The sequence below is a fragment of the Gymnoscopelus microlampas genome (genome assembly GCF_963454915.1).
Source record: "Gymnoscopelus microlampas genome assembly, chromosome: 7".
In the NCBI taxonomy this organism is placed as follows: domain Eukaryota; kingdom Metazoa; phylum Chordata; class Actinopteri; order Myctophiformes; family Myctophidae; genus Gymnoscopelus; species Gymnoscopelus microlampas.
The window spans coordinates 39,527,078-39,546,058 of NC_139944.1; the positions used below are offsets into that span (position 1 = coordinate 39,527,078).

The 18,981-nt window shown below is 40.7% G+C and overlaps 1 protein-coding gene and 1 long non-coding RNA gene across 7 annotated transcripts in view; one reads left to right on the plus strand and one right to left on the minus strand.

Annotated features, from left to right (window-relative positions):
• frmd4ba (FERM domain containing 4Ba) overlaps window positions 1-18,981 on the plus strand; it is a gene marked incomplete at its 5' end in the record, with an annotated part of 60,362 nt that overhangs the window by 15,845 nt on the left and 25,536 nt on the right. For 5 of the 6 annotated variants that reach the window (XM_084062521.1, XM_084062525.1, XM_084062524.1 and 2 more), the window contains 5 exons: window positions 12,207-12,365; window positions 16,887-16,952; window positions 17,133-17,227; window positions 17,472-17,564; window positions 18,135-18,219. In XM_084062521.1, coding sequence (XP_083918647.1) covers window positions 12,207-12,365; window positions 16,887-16,952; window positions 17,133-17,227; window positions 17,472-17,564; window positions 18,135-18,219 — 498 coding nt within the window. Of the gene's footprint in view, window positions 1-12,206; window positions 12,366-16,886; window positions 16,953-17,132; window positions 17,228-17,471; window positions 17,565-18,134; window positions 18,220-18,981 lie in introns of those variants that run through there. The other variant, XM_084062526.1, reaches the window with a different exon arrangement.
• On the minus strand, window positions 390-5,053 carry LOC311048749. Its single transcript, XR_014601109.1, has 6 exons — window positions 4,975-5,053; window positions 2,948-2,991; window positions 2,666-2,796; window positions 1,728-1,814; window positions 1,572-1,633; window positions 390-1,461 (listed from the first exon to the last, which is right to left on the minus strand). It is a non-coding gene; the product is annotated as an uncharacterized lncRNA (long non-coding RNA).

Here is an 18,981-nt window from a genome sequence, read left to right on the forward strand (position 1 = left end):
GGCCAAATTAAAACAAGCAAAATATTTTTAAATTGAGACATATTTCTTTATATCAAGCAAAAAAAACTGCCAATGGGGTAAGCATTTTTTTCTATACTAGAATTCTTAAAACTAGAAACAAAGTCTAGCCACTGAAAGAGCATACTGGTGCTTAAAACTAGACAAAAATGCCTACATCTAAAGCAAGTTCTGCTTAATACAAGCAATGAATACTTTGTTATTTAAGAAAGATATGCTTAAATGTGGTATTTTTGTTCTCTTTATTAAGCCGATTCTGAGGATTTTTTCCTTAAATCTGAGAATAATAATAAGCCCCAAAACTCTTACAATAAGAAGCAATTCCTTCAAAATAATAGAATGAAAAGTCTTAAATTAAGACACCAGAAGCATTCTTATTTTCAGCATTTATTTTCTTTTATAAAGCAGCTCAGGCCCACATGCTATAAAATAGTGGTTCTCAAAGTGGGGTCCACGCAGGGACCCCCAGGAGTCCATGAAAGGATTTGAGGAGGTCCTGCTGAACATTTGTTGACATAGCCTCAATGTCAGTTTTACTACTTTAACCCATGATATAATTTTAACAACCCAAATTGTGTATGGGGAGGCCCAGCGGCACAGATTATTTTCAGAGGGGGGTCCAAAGCCAAATATTAATTTGGGGATCCTGGACTGGAATAAGTTTGAGAACCACTGCAAAGTTGGGCAGGGGGAGGACTTCACACTTTACACAGCAGACACTCAAGTCTGGACACTCAACTGGAAACATTCAATTCTAAAAACCATCCAGCGTGACAATACAATGTATATATAAAGTGCTTTGAGGGAGAGGCATAACTGATCCTTACTTCACAGGGTCCATCAGTTGAAGAATAATTGTTACCAAGACGTCTTGGCGGTAATAAAGCAGTACCAAGCTCTGTTGGTGACTAACCTGAGTAATCAACTAACCGTATTACAGCAACATCAAGGAACTGAACTGGTGGCGTTTGGTCTTTTTCTATGAGTCATGTTCCACTTGGGGTATGTGAGGTGAACGGTGTAATCACTCGCCATGAGATACATCATGCTGGCATAGGTGTCCTCTTTTGGGGGGAGCACGGTGGCGCAGTTGGTAGTGCTGTCGCCTCACAGCTAGAAGGTCCTGGGTTCGATTCCTGCAGTTGATGCTGTGGGCGTGTCCTCTCCTCCGAGTCATCAGTGCCCACCCCCTAGGTGGGGTTGGCGAAGGGGCCTTTCTGTGTGGAGTTTGCATGTTCTCCCCGTGTCTCCTAGGGTAGGTACCCTCACAAAAACATGTAGTAATCCTGGTCACAATACTGCCTCCCCCTGGATAAAAAAGGTGTCATCTTTTGGGAAGGTCAATACAGGCATGGCTCCAATGGCATGTGCAGATGGTTTCACAGACGGCAGGGCTGAGTGGAGTGGTCTTGCCTGAAGAAAGGTGTTGGGGTCTTCTGCAGACTGACACAAACACAAACAGAAAAAACAAAAAAATATCACAAAAAATGTATGCGTTGCATTCTGAATCTTATAGTCAAATATGAAAATTGCCATATATGCACATTTCTTACCTCAAGGATGTGAGCAGAGCATGTATGTCCTAACTTCATGTGGTGGAGACATGTCAGGCGGGCTGCAAAGTTAAAAACATTAATTTACAGCAGCCAGTTATTTAAACAAGCGTATACTTTCATGAGATACTCCGTCAGAAACAGTAATTACTGTACCTTTGTCCAGCTGCTTAAGGTCCCACAGCGGATCACTTTGGGTACAAAGTAGGAGTTCCGTCAATCGAGGATTCGTCAGAGTTCATCCTATGACACAGACAGATAAAGAGAGAGAGCAGGTCAGTTCACATTCCTCCAACGAGGATCTACCGGTGTTCATCCATAACTAGAGAGAGATCACAGAGAGACAACATTTTTGTGCCATCAGGATACAAAAAAATCACAAACACATAACATAAATACAAAATACATACAAACTGGAAAAGGCCACCAGTCATGATTCAAGAGGCATCACATTACATTGTATGCACAGAACTGAGATGGGGCCTGTTTGTTCAGGAGTCCTATAGGGACAAATGATCTTGAAGCCCTAGCCTGCAACATTGGCACTGTGTACCGTCGTCCTGATGGTAAAAGGTGGTATTGACTGTATAACGGGTGCGTTCTATCCCAAGCAATAGCTCTCCCCTTCCTAAGCACCCGGGTCTCATACATTGCTGCTATACTCTCATGTCGTACCCCAGCTATCTTGCTGGATACATTGATGATTTTATGGAGTTTGTTCTTATTAACCAATGATAGTGAGCCATACCAGGAAACAAAACAGAAAGTCAGTGCACTCTCCACGAAGGATCGATGGAAGAGCACCATTACACTTTTTTGCACATTATACTGTCTCAGTCTGTGCATAAAATGCAGCCTCTGCTGACCTTTCTTATAGATGGCATTAGTGTAGGAATTCCATGTCAGCTTGGAATCAATCGTTGTACCCAAATACTTGTATTCGTCAACAGTCGCCACCCCATCCCCATCAATAACTATTTGCTGGTGTGCATCATGAGCACTAGTCCTACAATAAAATATACTTAGTGTTCTTAATATTCAACTGACTGAAGGAAGCACATGCAGGCCTACTTCAAAGGAATACATTTGCTTACATGTTCCAGTTCTCTGAAGCAGGGGTCAATGAGTCAATGAAGGCCCATCTGGGTTGTTATTCAAGGTCCAAGACCTGGGAAACATCCTTCTTGTTGGGTCTGGTCTTAGGCTCTCAGTTGACTCTGCCAGACTGCCAGAAAACATAACAAAAATAAACAATTACAATTTAAAAGTGTAACCTGGCATTACGTTTCTAATAGCAGAAACTGAAGTGTGTCAGATGTTTGTCATTTTTCTGCCAGGTATCAGTGGTGTGTTAACATGAGTAGTAGCTTACTCACTTAGCTCCACTGGCTGCATATCTGTCCTGCAACATTGTAGTGCTCTATGAGGTAAGGGATAAAAGGATAATATACATTAGAAACAATGTTTGGTAATGTCTAGACGCCAATTAGAAATAACTAAGTAATAGTAAAAAAAGGAATTAAACAAATAACCACTGGCAACCACTGGCATAAATGAGGCTAGACAAGACAGTAGCAAAGGGCCTTGCAGTCAAGACAAACAGCCAAATATACAAACAACATAAGCCACAATCTATAATACAAATTACTACTACTACTAATAATAATAGTCTGTTTTCAACCTGGTGTCCCTATTTTGGACAACATTCTCAATAATGGCCAGCCTACACCCTCACAACGTGCCACTGTCTAACCCTACCGCATTAATTGTTGGTACAATGATAATTCGGGACCCCCAGGGGTCCTCGAGGGAGATCCAGGGGGTACCGAGCTAAATGATGGATAGTTAGGAACCAAATTGACCCTTATGGCTTATGGTTAAATTAACATAGATTTTACAATATAAATTGGGGTCCCGGAGATAGAAATGCCATTAAATAGGGGTCCGTAGCCTAATGCATGTCAAACTGGGGGTCCTTGAAATTAAAAGAATCACTGCTAGAGACGTAAAAATCTTCTCTTATGGGACTCCCTAGCTGGCATATCTTTTCAAATGGGGGTCCGCGGGCTTGTGAAAATAGCAGATCTACAAGCTCACAATCGCGAGGCGTTGTGATGTGAGCTTGTAGATCTTCTATTTTCACAATGTGCGCCTATTTCTTAGGTAATATTTGACAATGTGGCCAATGTTTGACCATGTTTTGTAGTATTGTTTGTTGTGTGTCCATTTATATTTTAGAGCAGTAGTTTTCAACCTTTTTCGCATCAAGGATCCCCAAATTGACAAATATTAGCCCTGGGACCCCCATTTGAAAATATATGCCAGGGACTCAACCATTTAGATTTTTTAGGGGGTCCCAATCTACACTGTATCACCATCATCAGTGTTCATTTAACTCTGAGAGTGTACAAATGGAACCAAATGGACCCTAACGGGTCCATTTGGTTCCATTTGTACACTCAGAGTTACAGACATATAAGGGTCAATTTGGTTGCTAACTATTCATTTGCCTGGGGACCCCCTGGAACCCCCTCAAGGACCACTGAAAAACATTAAGATAATCTTCTTGGGACCCCCAGTTTGGTAACCACTGCCCTAGGCCAGTTTAGCTTTTCTAACCCACAGGGGTGCAACATTTAATTGAATACATTTATTATAAATAATATTCTTATAAAAGCGATTTTCTGAACATCTACAAGATCACAAAGCATGTTGTCAGCTTGTAGATGAACATTTTTTAAACATTTTTTAAACAACACAGTTGTATGACAAACATAAAATATGGCTAAAGTAAAGTAGTAAATAGATGCTTTAAACCAGAGGTCTTCAACGTTTTCCAAAGACCCCTAGCTGAGAGAGAGATGGAGCAGGGACCCCCTCTATATTGTATAAAATTGTATTTCAGATTAAACTTTTTTTTCAACTTGGTCTGCTCTTTTTACCCCCTCTAGACCAAACCTTTTTGCCAAAAATAGCCGATCTACAAGCTCACTGTGAGCTTGTAGATCTGCTATTTTTCTAGATCTGCTATTTTTGGTTACCCTCAGAAAAGGGATGCTAGGGTTCAAGTGGTTAATGTAAAAAATAAATATATAACACACACACAGATTTGGCGGCCCCTGGGTAGTAACTCTGAGGACCCCCTGTTGAAGACCCCTGCTTTAAACATCACTTGGATACAATAATATTGTAATTGTGTGTAAATACGTTTGTACCGAACACTAGTTTCAACATGGCGGAGTCCAGCGGGCCGTGTCTCTGGGGTAAACAAAGAAGGACGAGAGTCCCTCGCTAACTTCGCTAAATAAATCGATGACATAAACTTAAGCAACAAAAGTATGAGGAATATGACAAAAGACAACGTTTGCTAAATATATAGTATATACAGTGAACGTTAACTTACCTTAGCATAACAACTCTGAATGAATGAACGGAGCAGACTAGAGCTGCAGAAAAACAACAAGACCGTTCTTCTCTTCCTGTTTCTTACGCGCGCTTCTCCAGTGATCAACTGCGCATGTGTAGTGCGGTCAGTGTTGCCAGATTCTGTGAGAGAAACAAGCAACCAGGTCTAGGAAAACCAGCCCAAAACCAGCCCAAAAGAAGCGACTATGGGCAACATGAGCACTTTAACACATACATCAGCTATTTGAAAATAGCAGATCTACAAGCTCACAACGCGTCGCGATGCGACGCGTTTGAGCTTGTAGATCGGCTATTTTCAAATAAAATCTTGCAGGGAAATTATAATGAGCAGATCTGGCAACCCTGAGTGCGGTTCTAGGTTTGGGCGGATACGGAAACGGTGCATGGTATACGCCCCGTATACCATTCAAAGCCCTTTGAATTGTATACAGGATACAGTCATAGAGTTAGGAGGATGCAGTAGACAGACCCTACATCTGATTGGACTGAACAGGAGCGAGGCTTTCCCCATTGATTATAATGAAAATTCAGACAATACAGCCTTACTTAGCAGGACCAAAAGCACACACACAAAACGTGATGTTAGAATACACTTGTGTAAAGTGATGTCCAAAAATAAATACACTTAAAAGGGATATTTCACTTTCAAAAAAACTTTCTGTCACTTTATCATCTACTCAGGCCTTTGTGAACCACCCAGACAGTTTTTAAGTTGCTTGATTCATTATTTAGATATTTGATATTCATTTTATCAGACACGCCCCTTTCCTATACAAACCCATTGTAACTTCAAACTCCATTTTAACCATGTTAGATTAATCAAAAACACCCGTCCTTGGTTCTGGTGACTCATCCTGCCCTCTTAATGCGTGAGGGGGCCGTGTTTTTCCGATTACTTTTTTCATTTATTTTATTTAAATTTTTTATTGTACTTTATTTTTTTAATTTTCAAAAAAAATATTAAAAATACATACCGTATGTCCCTGTGTGAGGAAAGTTATATGGGCGCGTCCGGGCTGAAGAGCTGATAAATAATCTGTTGTCCGATTGTGTCAGCGCCCCCTAGTGGCCAAATTATTCAAGAAGCCCAATAACCCTAATTTTCAGAACCACATGTTTGTGTGTGAGGAAAGTTATATGGACGCGTCCGGGGTGAAGAGCTGATCAATAATACGTTGTCCGTTTGTTTCAGCGCCCCCTAGGGGCCGAGATAATAGTGAAAACCTGTTTGAAAGGAGTAAAAACAAAATTGGACACCTGTTTCTGGGTCAGCGCGTCGCCCCGAACGCGCCCATATAACTCTCCTCGGACACGGCCTTACCATTCTCCTTAATTGGCTAGGGTCAAATGTCAAGTTATTACGCCCAATAAAGCGATATATCTCGAAATCGATGCATTTTTAGAATCCACCTTTCGGATATGTTGTACAGCTCGCCAAGGCGCACGTGTGGATGTCTTGTTTGTCCCGGTATGACACTCCTAAGTTGACCTCCTACACATTCAGAAGGCACATAGAGTCTTATATCTTAAGACCATATCAAAGGACAAAGTCAGAAATAGAAATGTGTCATAACGGGACAAACAAGACATCCAAGTGTGCGTCTCAGCCAGCTCTACAACATATCCAAAAAGTGGACCCTAAGTCCTTATCGTATTCGAGATATTGAGCGAGATAGCGAAGCCGTAACCATAGCCAATTAAGGGATAATTAAATCATGATTTGATATTAGGGTTTGATTATTTCAAATTTTAGCATTATTTTACGTGTAGATTTGGGAAAAAAATATTTCGGAGAAATCACAGGCTTGGAACACCCTAAAACCAACCAAGAAGTGGCCTTTTGAGGCACTTCCTGTTGTCCGAGAAAAAAGAAACTTGCATATTTGGAATCAGCGCCATCACATTAGTCTAAAGCCAGAGTCTCGAAGAAAAATACAATTTCTAAAAATTTAACGAGGGTTGACCTTTGCAGTCTTTTCGCTGACCTTTGAGCTTTATCAGTGTCAGAAAAAATCAAGGCCGGTGCCAAAAAATCCGGCTTACTCTCAATATGGATTGAGAGAAGTTTCGGATTTAAAAAAAATATCTGGAGCGATTAGTTACAGATTTTGTGCTCAACAAAATCAGTTTTTTATACAAAAGTCAACGTCCAATCTTTTTGGTGACCGTTTGTATTTCCCAAGGTCCTAGAAAATCGAGACCTATTCCATTCAATTTAGCGTCTTTTTTTGAGTCTGAAAAGGTGTTTTTTAATTTAAAAATAAAATATTTTTAAAAAATGTGAGAAAAGCTAAACTTTGAACTATTTCAAAAATCTATAACTTCTTATTAAACAATTCTAGACTATTGATGTAACCTACCATTCGACTCAATATCATATAAATAAGAGGGTGGAGGGGTCAAAATAAAATAATAATATGTTTGTGAAAAAAGCTTCAAGTTTACTAAACTTTAACGCTTGTTTAAACCACTTTCTAAGGGTCATACAAAATCGAGACCTAGCCCATTCGATTCAGCGTCCTCTTTTGAGTCTGAAAACGTGTTTTTTAATTTAAAAAAAATATTTTTGAAAATTGTGAGAAAAGCTTAACTTTGAACTATTTCAAAAATCTATAACTTCTTATTGAAAAGTTGTAGACTATTGATGTAACCCACCATTCGACATAACCAGGGTTGACCTTTGCAGTCTTTTTGCTGATCTTTGAGCTTTATCAGTGTCACATGTACATATACATATACGTATATGTTATATTATGCATATAAATAGATAAATACAAACACCAAAATTATCCTCACTTATAATGTTAAGTAAGGATTACTGAAAAAACATTAGTTTAATACAAATCCTCCTCACTTATAATGTTTAGTAAGGATTACTGAAAAGACATAAGTTTAATAAAACACTAAAAGTCATCCTCACTTATAATGTTAAGTAAAGATTACTGAAAAGACATTAGTTTACTTACAAATCCTCCTCACTTTATAATGTTAAGTAAGGGTTACTGAAAAGACAAAGTTTAATTACTTTCCTCACCAGAAAGTTGACTCTACTAGATTTCATCTAGTAGAGTCAACAAATTAAGCCGAAATGAGTAAAGAGTACTCTTTCTTTTAAGTAAGGTCTACCATTACATGAAATCAGATTTTACAGTGTGGGGTCATAGGATGTTTCGGGTCTCGCAACATACACCCTCGCCCAGGTGATCCAGCCAGGGTTGATGAAGCCCCGACTTACGTCCCAGGTAGCTACCCACGGTCAGTCCTAAATAGGGAAAGACAGGGCCACTTAATACACTTGTCCGAAACTACTCTGCCAGGAATGGGGGAGAGGAGATACTCTGGCACGTGGAGGGACTAGGCTCTGTGGATGGCCTCGTGGCCGGGCTCCTCCTCCGTCTCACCAGGTCCAGGACCTGTGCGTTGCACCAGACTACCCCGCTCCAAACATTTAATTCTGGTGTGATGGTGTCTTGGCCTGTGGTGGTACTGCAGCCTCCCTTAGCGATTGCTTGAATGGCCCTCCTAAAGGCCTCACCGTGGATTTGTTGGGCTTCTTCCTCATGGAAGACACAGACTGGGGCGCCAACCCAAACTTCTCCCGGATGCCATCTACTCTCTGGTGGTCACCAATCTATTCCTGGTTGTCAGGTAGTCTATAAATTCCTATGAGCCACTATAAATAGAATAACTATAACGAAAAAACATCACATGGATGCACCTGGGACGTATCAGTGTTGTTACAGAGGTATCCTCTGTACGGGCACCTCCTAAATATCCATACATGGATGATAAACGAAACGGCTATGCTCTAGGGTCGTCCTTATATGGCGAACGTGTAGGATGACAATGACACCTACCAGTTTATAAGGTTGAGTTGAGGCAGGATAGATCAGATCAGATATATTCCGGTTCAGTAACTAATAAGTATAACTAACTAAGAAAGAGTGAAGGCCTTACAAACCATTTACTCTTCTACCTGATCTCATCCTACCGGCCTGAATTACTAGGGCCCCACGGGAGGTATCGTTCTAATCGACGACGCTCAGGGCAACCTGCTACCAGCAATCTAACTACAAGAACTATCCTTATAATTAGTTCATCCTAACAGTGTTGTAACCTGTGGTCATATACATCTTCCTGCCTTGTACAAATAGTATATAAACATTTGATTTGGTTGCACCTTTGTTTCGGCGCCATTGAAAGCATGTTCAATGGGGGCTGTAGTGTGTCAAGTTGAAGCCTACAGAGCGTGCTTGATATCACTTACATTTTTTTGTTTTATATTCTTTTTTCTTTTGTCCAATAAGTACCTATAACATTATGCATAAAACTACACAGCGTTACTGCAGAGTTTAAGACTGGTTTTATAGTTCCCAGATTGTAAAGTGTAGCGTGCACTTTTACCAATGTGCACTGTTTGTTAAATGGTTTGAGCGATCTGAAACATGGTCTTTATCTGTGATGTCAGATTGTTGAATTAAATTAATGTAGGGGTGGGAATGAAACTGTAGTGTGCATGTGACCAGTTGAACCCTAACACCCAAACTTCTATTTTTTGTTTTATATCACTTTTTATTTTTATCTCATCTGAAAGTAACATGCATGCACAGCGTTGCCGAGTTTTGTTAAGATGTGATAATGAAATGTTTTATAGTTCCCAGATTTTAAAGTGTAGCTTGCACTTTTACCAAAGCCAATGTGCACTTTGTTAAATGGTTGGTTTGATCTGAAACATGTTATTTCTATGTGATGAAGTCGCATTAGATTGACAGTTGAATTAAATAAAACAATTCTTAAATTGAGAATCTGTTCCAACTGGTCTTACTCTTAAAATAAGGAAAAATAATCTTGTGCCTCCGCTGGGATATGATGCAAACCACTGTTGTAGCTTGTTACTGGTTAAGTATTGCTCAAAAATGGATTAAATTCCCTATTAAGAAAATGCAAGTTACATTTCCCTAAAATGAGAAAATAAAATCTTGTTTGAAACATGTTTGACAAGCAAAAATGTTCTTTGACAAGCACATTTTTTCTTTTTGGACAAAATATAAGACTAATATGCTAGGATCGAGGATTTTTTTACTTTCTTAAAATCCAATTTTTGCAGTGTATTGCTAGCCCACTGTTTGCACGGGCAATAATAGATATGTAATCTCAACAGCATTGCAAATTAGGGTAAACCTCAATGCTCTTTTCGAGAATGAATAAAGGTTTCAATTTCCATTTTTACCATATATCTCATGTGCAGTCACACATCTGTGGATTTACATGGATTAAGATACAATAAGATGCTTTAACGATCAGGAAATCATTATCATTGTCTTGAATAGGCTACTTATTATTCACTTTTCCCACTAAGAAGATTCTAGCCAATCTATGGATTTGAACTGCTGAACTTTCAGTGACAGACCTGTGACAGACCAGTATTTACAGTATAACAGACTACATACATGCCGCTACTATTATGCTGGCATGCTGCTATTGCACTTATAAACTATTGCTCTCTTGAGCCATGTGTTGTGGGTATATGCATCATATTGTGTCTGGGTTGGCTCTTCAGGATTCTTAGAAATGAGGGTAGCACAAACAGGGAGATATTTGTTTTCCAGATGAACTGCATCAGAGAACAGCTGATGTTCCATTCACTTGTTTTTCTCTGAAGTTACATGACACTTTGATCTTTTGTCCTTTCAGATCTGAGCCTAGAGTATGAAATAATAGCTGACAATAAATGGTGCATTTATATAGCGCCTTTTATCCAAGGCGCTTTACAATGTTTGTGCATTACATTCACCCATTCACACACACACACACACATTCATACACCGATGGCGGGGGAAACCATGCAAGGCACCAACCTGCTCATCGGGAGCAATTAGGGGTTTAGCGTTTTGCTCAAGGACACTTCGATACTAACTCTGGGGGAGCCGGGGATCGAACTGGGAACCTTCAGGTTCCCAAGCAGCCGCTCTACCTGCACCGGTACTACTGCCCCTACTACAATAGCTTGAAGTTTATATGGAATCCGGTTATATGGGTTCCTTCTTTTTCATAGTTTATTTTTGTGTAGCAGCTACACAATACAAATGGTGCTGCAGTCATTTTTACAGGATTTTCCAGTTATGTCTTTTTTTCCTCCATAGTCCTGACCTATGGTCACAATCATTTTTTCTTTTCCTCTATAATAGATGTGGGTGGAGTAATCTGGAGTCCTCAGGAAATTACTCCCACTCTCCTTTCGTGGCAATAAAATATAAATGCAAAAACACACTGTGATATAACAGTTAAGCCAACTAGACCATACCCGGTCGGCGCAGCGCATCCGTGGGGGGATATGCGCACATGATCTGGCAACCCGGGAGGCGACATTGTTTGACACATAAACGCTAATAAGAAGCTGAGATTTGATGAAATTGAAAAACGGGCTTCACAGTTAAGTTCAGATGGTAATGGTCAATGGCTGTGTGCAAAATCAGAGCAATTGGTCCAGCCAGTGAGGAGAACCGGGTAGCTTCACCACCACTACAGAGGTTACTAGAATTATAGTAGGATAGTAGGATAGTAGGATGCCATTTGCAAGAGGTCAGCGCAAAACTAAAAAGTGTGTGATTGATATTTTCATGAACTGAATTCTGCGTCTGAAGTTCACCTAGACACAAATTAAACAGCACTAGGCCTATATAACTCCCAACAAAAGAAACAGAAAAAACAAATTTCAAGAATGTGAGTCACATAATAACAGTATTCTTGAGGAGAGAGAGAGCGGAAAAGACGAGCAGTCAGTAAGACTTTGTTTCTGCGCACCCTGTATTTGTAAACAAGTCTGTCTGTGTGGATGGAAGGCTGATCCTTGAAGGCAGAAACTCTATGGTTCTGCCCTGCCCTCCCCTCCTGGCTATGAGGCTTTGTCTTGGACCAGGGCCCAGGGCGGACGGCTGGGATGCAAGCCTGAGGCACGCTACACTACAGCCTTTTCCAGAGCACTGACATCACTTAAGCACTCACACATAGTACTACAGGACTGTAGCTTTTTCTGAGGGCAGAGCCAAACAAAGTGGTGCAGTTTGCCTGCTGCTCAGTCCAGTGAGCATCTCAGGCCGAAGTGGACAGAGTCTGCTTTTTTCCTTTTACTGGCAGAAACTTTAGCTAGTTTTGAGAAACAAGAAGGCTTTATCAGCAGAGGTAAACTCTAAGAAAACTCTACCAGCCATGGCTGTGCACATGCGTGACATGGAGGACCTGGTAGCGTCAGGTAGCCAGTTTTTCTGGACCGTGGCACACCAGACACTAAAGAGATGGTACGACCGGGGGCTGATGCCATGCCGTCGCCTCCTAGGGACATTTCTCAGGATCGGAGAATGTTACCAGGTACGCCGGCCTGTAGAATGATGGCCAACTCACTAATTGAGGGTTACTAGGCTACATACTAATTATGTGTTGTGGGATTTATTGATTGCTTTATTGACAGATTTTGTTTGGAAGTACTTGGCACCAGGTGTTTTATGGTGACTTCCCGTTTAACGTTTTAATTGTTTATTCAAAAGAGTAAACATGTGTCTCCCACCAGCTTTCCTTTAAGCACAGCTAAACTCTGCCGTATGTTTATTCAAATGCAGCAACAATTTTGTGTTTGTGCGTATGTGTGTTTGCTTTTGTGGACGACACACATACTGTTTCCTGGTGAGTCACACAGCCTGTTTTTAACAAGGGTCTGTCTCCCAGCACATATGGCAGTCGTTAGAAAGCAACATGACCAACTGTTTGATCTCACCGTCTGGCTGTAGTGAAGCACATGGAAATGCTACTCATTTGGTGCTGGAACACCTGACTGGTTAGTTACCGTGTGTTCCATACCGTGAGTTGCTGCCTTTGCAACCTGGAACCAACTAGGTTTCCATTTATGCTCTCCCTTTTTTTCATCCATCATATAGAGTTTTAATTTCAAAATGTCTGTGTCATATTTGTTATTTCGTAATAGATACAACAGACACAACATTGCCAAGTTTCAGGGAGGAAGAAGGGAGTGGTGGTCGTCAAAAAACTGCAGGGTGGATGCTGCTAACCCCATCTATAGGTCAGGGGCTGGGGGTCATATGAAAGGGGCTCCATCAGAGCTCTTCTGCCCATAATGACAGGGCTTTAGGGGGGTGACCTCGCCGTCATGGTCATTACATAGCATCTGACCTTCCTTTTCAACATGGTGAACCTCTCTTTACAAAGCAGTGGTTATCTCTTCAGTTGGTTTGAGGCCAGCGATCCGTAGTATGCCTTTTTTAGATTATTTTTATTTGTCTTTCAAGACCTCTGCTAAGACTGCCGAGGTCTGCAAGTGTGGGGTGGGATTGGGAAATAATGTGTTTTCTAATTTAAACTTTCTTCATGTTAAAGGATAAACTGTGCCTTCAAAGCTCATGTAGCATTTCTTTGATGGTTCACAAGTACTTTTAAAATTGCATTGCTGAGACAAAATGACCTAGGGAGTGGGAATCCTATTAAACTCTTAACTCATAGATAGGTTTGAGAGGTGAATCTGGAATTGGTTCCATGTGGCTAGCTGTGATTAGCGAATCTGACTGTTAACTGTAGGGCCTTTGTCCATTTCTGTGTTTTGATTTCACAGGCCTGTAACAATGAGACATTGATAAATAAACTCCAATCAGGATTGTGCACTGGACAGCTCTACCAATCCTTGAAAGGGTTTCTATAGTGACTAATCCCTGCTTAGACAGTGGATCGTGTGTAATTAACAGTCACAATAATTCTCTAGACCAAGACAAATCACACAGAATTATTTTGTTTAGTGAGGTCAGATTAAGTACTTTCTTTTTCTTCTAAAGTACTGTATATAAATGTACAGGATATGTATTGCATATGCTGCGAAATGAGACTTAAAAGTAGGGTAAGTGATTTTCTTTGGTTAAAATAAGTGTTAAATAGCTCTATATTCTGATAGTACTCATTGCTATAGAGTGTTTGGTCTGTAAAAGGAGTCTCCTTGTTTCTCCAGCTCTTTATAAAACAGAAAATGCATTTTCGTTTCAGTTTCAGTTTCATTTCCAATTTTATCCAATCAGGATAGAGAACTCAATCAGGATATAGATTAAACAAGTGAAATTGGAAGTGATGACACTAAGAAATGAGCAGGCAAAATTGGAACTGGAACACTATAAAAATGAAGCTTAAAAATGGGTACTTTCTCCTGATTGGCTGAGATTTTGACACCTACCGGAAAATGTATTTTCTGTTTATTAAAGAGCTGGAGAGACGGGGAGACTCCTGTTACTGAACAAACACTCTATAGCAATGATTACTAATGATTACTATCAGAATATAGTGCTTTAACCTTTTAACAAAATACCTTTTGTTTTAACCCAAAAATATCACTTACCCTACCTTTAAACAAATCCAGTAATGGAAGAAATGAAGAAAATCCTACATTAACATGACATGAAACACTTTATTCATAGTCACAGTTTTGCCTGCAAAACAGTACATGTCAATGAGGTTGTGGGTGTTAAAAATAAAGCAAAAAAAGTAGGCTGTAAAAAAGGAGACAGGACAGCTCTGTTGTGGTGACGGGAACAATATGTGTTGGTGGTAGCGTTAAGGTTTAACACCAGGCTGTGTTCACGCCCTGCGGTCGCGCTGGTAGTCAACATGACCCTGACTTTCCACCGGAGAGGCCAGGCTCTAGCAGTTGGAAGCCACATGTTTTACACTTATTCGTCACAGAAGTAAATGTTGCACCCCTCAACACTCTTTTCAGTAGGAAGCTGCCTTGAGAGTCAGCACTTAACCCATGCTCTCTAGACAGTATAAGGACATTTTAATGAGATCAAACGGTGGTTTGATAGCACTGTTAAAATACTTTTTCAAAAGGCATAAACTAAGAAAAGTAATCCTAATAAAGGAGTGGGCTGTGTCATCTTCTCCCTTTTATATCTTTCATTGAGAGGAAAAGGGGAGAGTTCAGCGCTGGGACTGGCCACCAGGTCAGGGGGCCAGCTCTGAGGGCAAGGGGCCCAACCACCCTCACCATCAATGGACACTTTACAACATTTATTTAAAGAATTGAACAGAGAAAGAGATATAGTATATAGCAGAGTAACACTGCCTGTCGGGCAGAAACCTTGTATCTCCATACTTGTCATCCTTTTATGTTTTTTCATAAATTAATGCCCTGTTTTATGACAGTGTTGGGCAAAAGTAGTAAAAATAGCAGATCTACACATCACAATGAGATGTGAGTTTGTAAATCCCCTCTTTTCACTCTTTCGGAAACATTTCCGAAAACTAGGGAAGCCAGGTTGAAAGTGGGTAATTGCGTCTGTGGGTTTTATAAATATTTAACCAACAATAAAAAAGTATTAACACGAGCTATACTAAATTGGATCCATTGGAACACAGGTTATTTTTTCCATTTATTGAAAAGTAATGTTTTCTGTCATACAGCAACAATATATGCAAACATACCTGGCAATTAAAATAATTCTGATTCTGATTCTAATATTTACCTAAGATGGCATTCCTGTTTTGGGTGAGTGGTAGATGTTGTGGGAGACCTGGCTTCAAATCCCAGTGGTTAAATTGGATGCTTGTCCGTGATCAAGTTTCCTGGTGGGGGCCTGAGTTCAATGGGGGAGTGAATGTGGTGAACTAGCCCACCGCTTGAAGACCAAAAGCCTAATATCTCCATTGGTCAAGGGGAGACTAGGGCTCGAATCCAGGTGGTTACACATATCTCCAAATGCTGGTGAACAACAGCAACTATCAGCATCCACACCAGTGGCTACAGAACGCAGAGATGGACAATGTCAATATGACATTTTCTGTCACTGTCTATTTGACTTTCTGCGAGCAGCACGCAGAAATAAAGGAGCTTATTTTAGGGTTGGCACACGCACTCGCCGGTTCTGAAACGCGGGTGCGGCTGGAATGCAACGATACCACGCCCAATGGAGTCCGTAGTTTTCATGGATCTCATACGTGGTGAAAGCTGTCAATCTGAGTGGGCCCAGATTCAATCTGGCTGGGTGTGGGTGCCCCCCCTAACCCTAACCCCCAATAAATGAATAAAATCAAATATAAATACAAATTCACAGGGCAATTTGACCTGTGATTATAGCAGTGATTATAGCTCTAATTTTGGAGGCCATAGAGAATATGATCTGGAAATGTGAATTCTCCTCCCACAAACACACACCTGTGTTGGTTGTGCTCACCCGACCCTGTGTATTGCAGGTAGGCAATTGGGACTTATAGTTAGCTGCAAATATTTAGCTGCAGATACAGTGTTAAACTGGGAAAAGTACAACCCTGGAGGCATACAAGATTTAGGACATGTATGTATCCTAAGTAGGACGTTTAGATTCGGTTCTGAATACCAGTGTGAATTCTTTGAGAGCTTAGCAGTTTACTGTTGAGGAACTCATATAGAAATGTGTGCTCTGTGCAGTTATAACATGTGTTTCCCCCAAAAAAGAAATACCACTTGAAGACCATTCACCCACACAGTAGTTTTAATGTCTGCCTGTCACTGAAGAGTGCTTTTGCTGACTGCGCCAAAATGAACCTGACAGACATTCATTGGGACAATGGAGAGATAATTCTATTAAACCTCCTCAATGCCTTCAAAAAACTTCAGATGATTCAATTTCCTTACTGCAGAGGAATAGCTCTGACAATAAGATTTGGTCTTTTTTATTTTTTATTTTCATCACACTGGTGCTGATGCAGAGAGTGGAACAGAAGACTGGCTGCCAAGCAGGACCCCCCCATCCCCCCCCCCCCCCTCACCCTCCTCCCGCAGTGCAGATGTGATCATGTCGATGTCCCTGTAAGTACCTTTAGTACCTTCACTGACTCATGTCTGTGTTCTTCTCGCTTCAGATGACGGAGGGCCGTCTGTGCCAGGTGCACCTCCTGGATGACAGGAAGCTGGATTTGCTGGTCCAGGTAATATCTACCACCTTTATCTTACCCCTTTTAGGACTGATGGTCTGTATCTTTAAAAAGGATTGTTGATGCTGCATATGAATTGCCTTATGACCTGTTTGATTTTGTGTTTGCAAGTTTACAATATATTTGCCTATGCTGTATTGTCTGAATAATTGTCATGCTTTGTTCATTTTTTAGCCCAAGCTCTTGTCCCGTGAACTGTTGGATTTGGTGTCTTCACATTTTACCCTGAAGGAGAAAGAGTACTTTGGGATCTCCTTCATAGATGACACGTAAGTACATTTCCAAAGCTACAGTACATTCTATGATTGGCATAGGTGTGTGTGCTGTGCGTGCATGCGTGTGAGTGAGCGTGTGTGTGTGTGTGTGTGTGTGTGTGTGTGTGTGTGTGTGTGTAATCACACTATTGTTACATGGGTCAAATGAAAAACAATTACTCCCTGCAGCCCTGACAAAATTCAAAAGGAATTTTATCAAAAAGGGGGGATGGTAATAAGCCGTTTTTTCTTTCAATAGTGGTCAGAATAACTGGCTCCAGTTGGAACGCAGGGTACTTGATCATGACTTCTCCAAAAAGAGTGGTCCTTTGGAACTCAAGTTCCTAGTCAGGTGAGTGGTGTTGTTATTACAGCATTTGTTTGAACTCTCTCTGAGTTAGAGCTTCACCCATGTGAGCTAGAATGTAAACATGAAAACAGAATGCTCAGGCAATTTCAAGCAGCCTGATTTTTTGGGATAACTGAGACATTCAATGATGCCAGCCTGCCTTTGACATTTAATGTGACCTTCTGTATAGCAAATAATAGCTCTGCCCCAATTCAGGGGATGCGTCCTCTGAAGGCCAAATTTAACGCTGCATTTGAAGAAGCCTTCCAAATGGGACATCCTTGGTCGCACCGCTGTGACATAATTGGCCTTCAAATGCAGCCTTCGAAGGACACAGCCCCTGAATTGGGACACAGCTTTTATCTTGAGAGCTGTGCAGCAGCACCATGACCTCTTATGGGAAGTTTTATACTGTAGTGTTGTACATCTACTGTACATCCAGCAGGTGGCACTAAGCGACTTGATTTAGAGACTGTATGGCAACACTACCATAGCAAAGTAATGTGAAATGTGCTTGCACTAATATTCAAGTACTGTTACATGAGCAAGCCAAAATAAACTCTTCACACACAGGTTTTACATTGAGAGGATCACATTCCTAAAGGACAACACAACAGTGGAGCTCTTCTTTCTGAATGCAAGATCGTCAGTGTTTAACGTAAGTGTTTATGCTTTAGAAATTTACGTTTATTGAAAGTCTTGGTGTCTTTGTTTAGTGAAATGTCTTACCACTATATTTACAATGCTGAAGAAGACCAAATTAGGTCTGCTCTGGATGTCAATATAGCTACTGTAAACTGAAGCAAAAGACAATTGTGTCTGCCATCATTTTTTATGGTTATTATTGCTACTACAAGTAGATTTATAACCAATAAATTGAAGTTATGCCGACAGAGAATAGAGAACTGCAGGGAGTAGCTTGAATAGCCTATTTGGGATAGCACGTACAACTGCGAAAGACAGTTGCTATAGCCTACTGAATATGAAAGCTGCACATAGTACAGTGGAACCGCGTGTTTAAACAACATGCAGCACAGTTTCAGTATGGCTACTTTGTTCAGTTTGTAAAAACAATGTTGCAATGCAGACTTTTTTTTCGCGGGGTGGGCAGACTGGTCACCACGGGAGACGGAGACTGTTGAACCTGCTTGCAGACTGTACCATTTTACCGACGAGTTGTGGTAGCCCTGAAATATGACTGTCATATCATGACAGTCATGGATGAATTTCAACCTGGTGTTTGCACTTTCTCTATTTACGGCCCATACATCTACATAAACGTTCAGATTTCAAATATAAAGTGCTTACCGCATGGCCACGGATGTTACAATCTGTTCGGGACCGCAGAAGTACCTGTATCTTCGAAATTGTTCAATAAAAAGCATTTGAATCGGATCGGTGGCCATTTTCTCATAGAGTT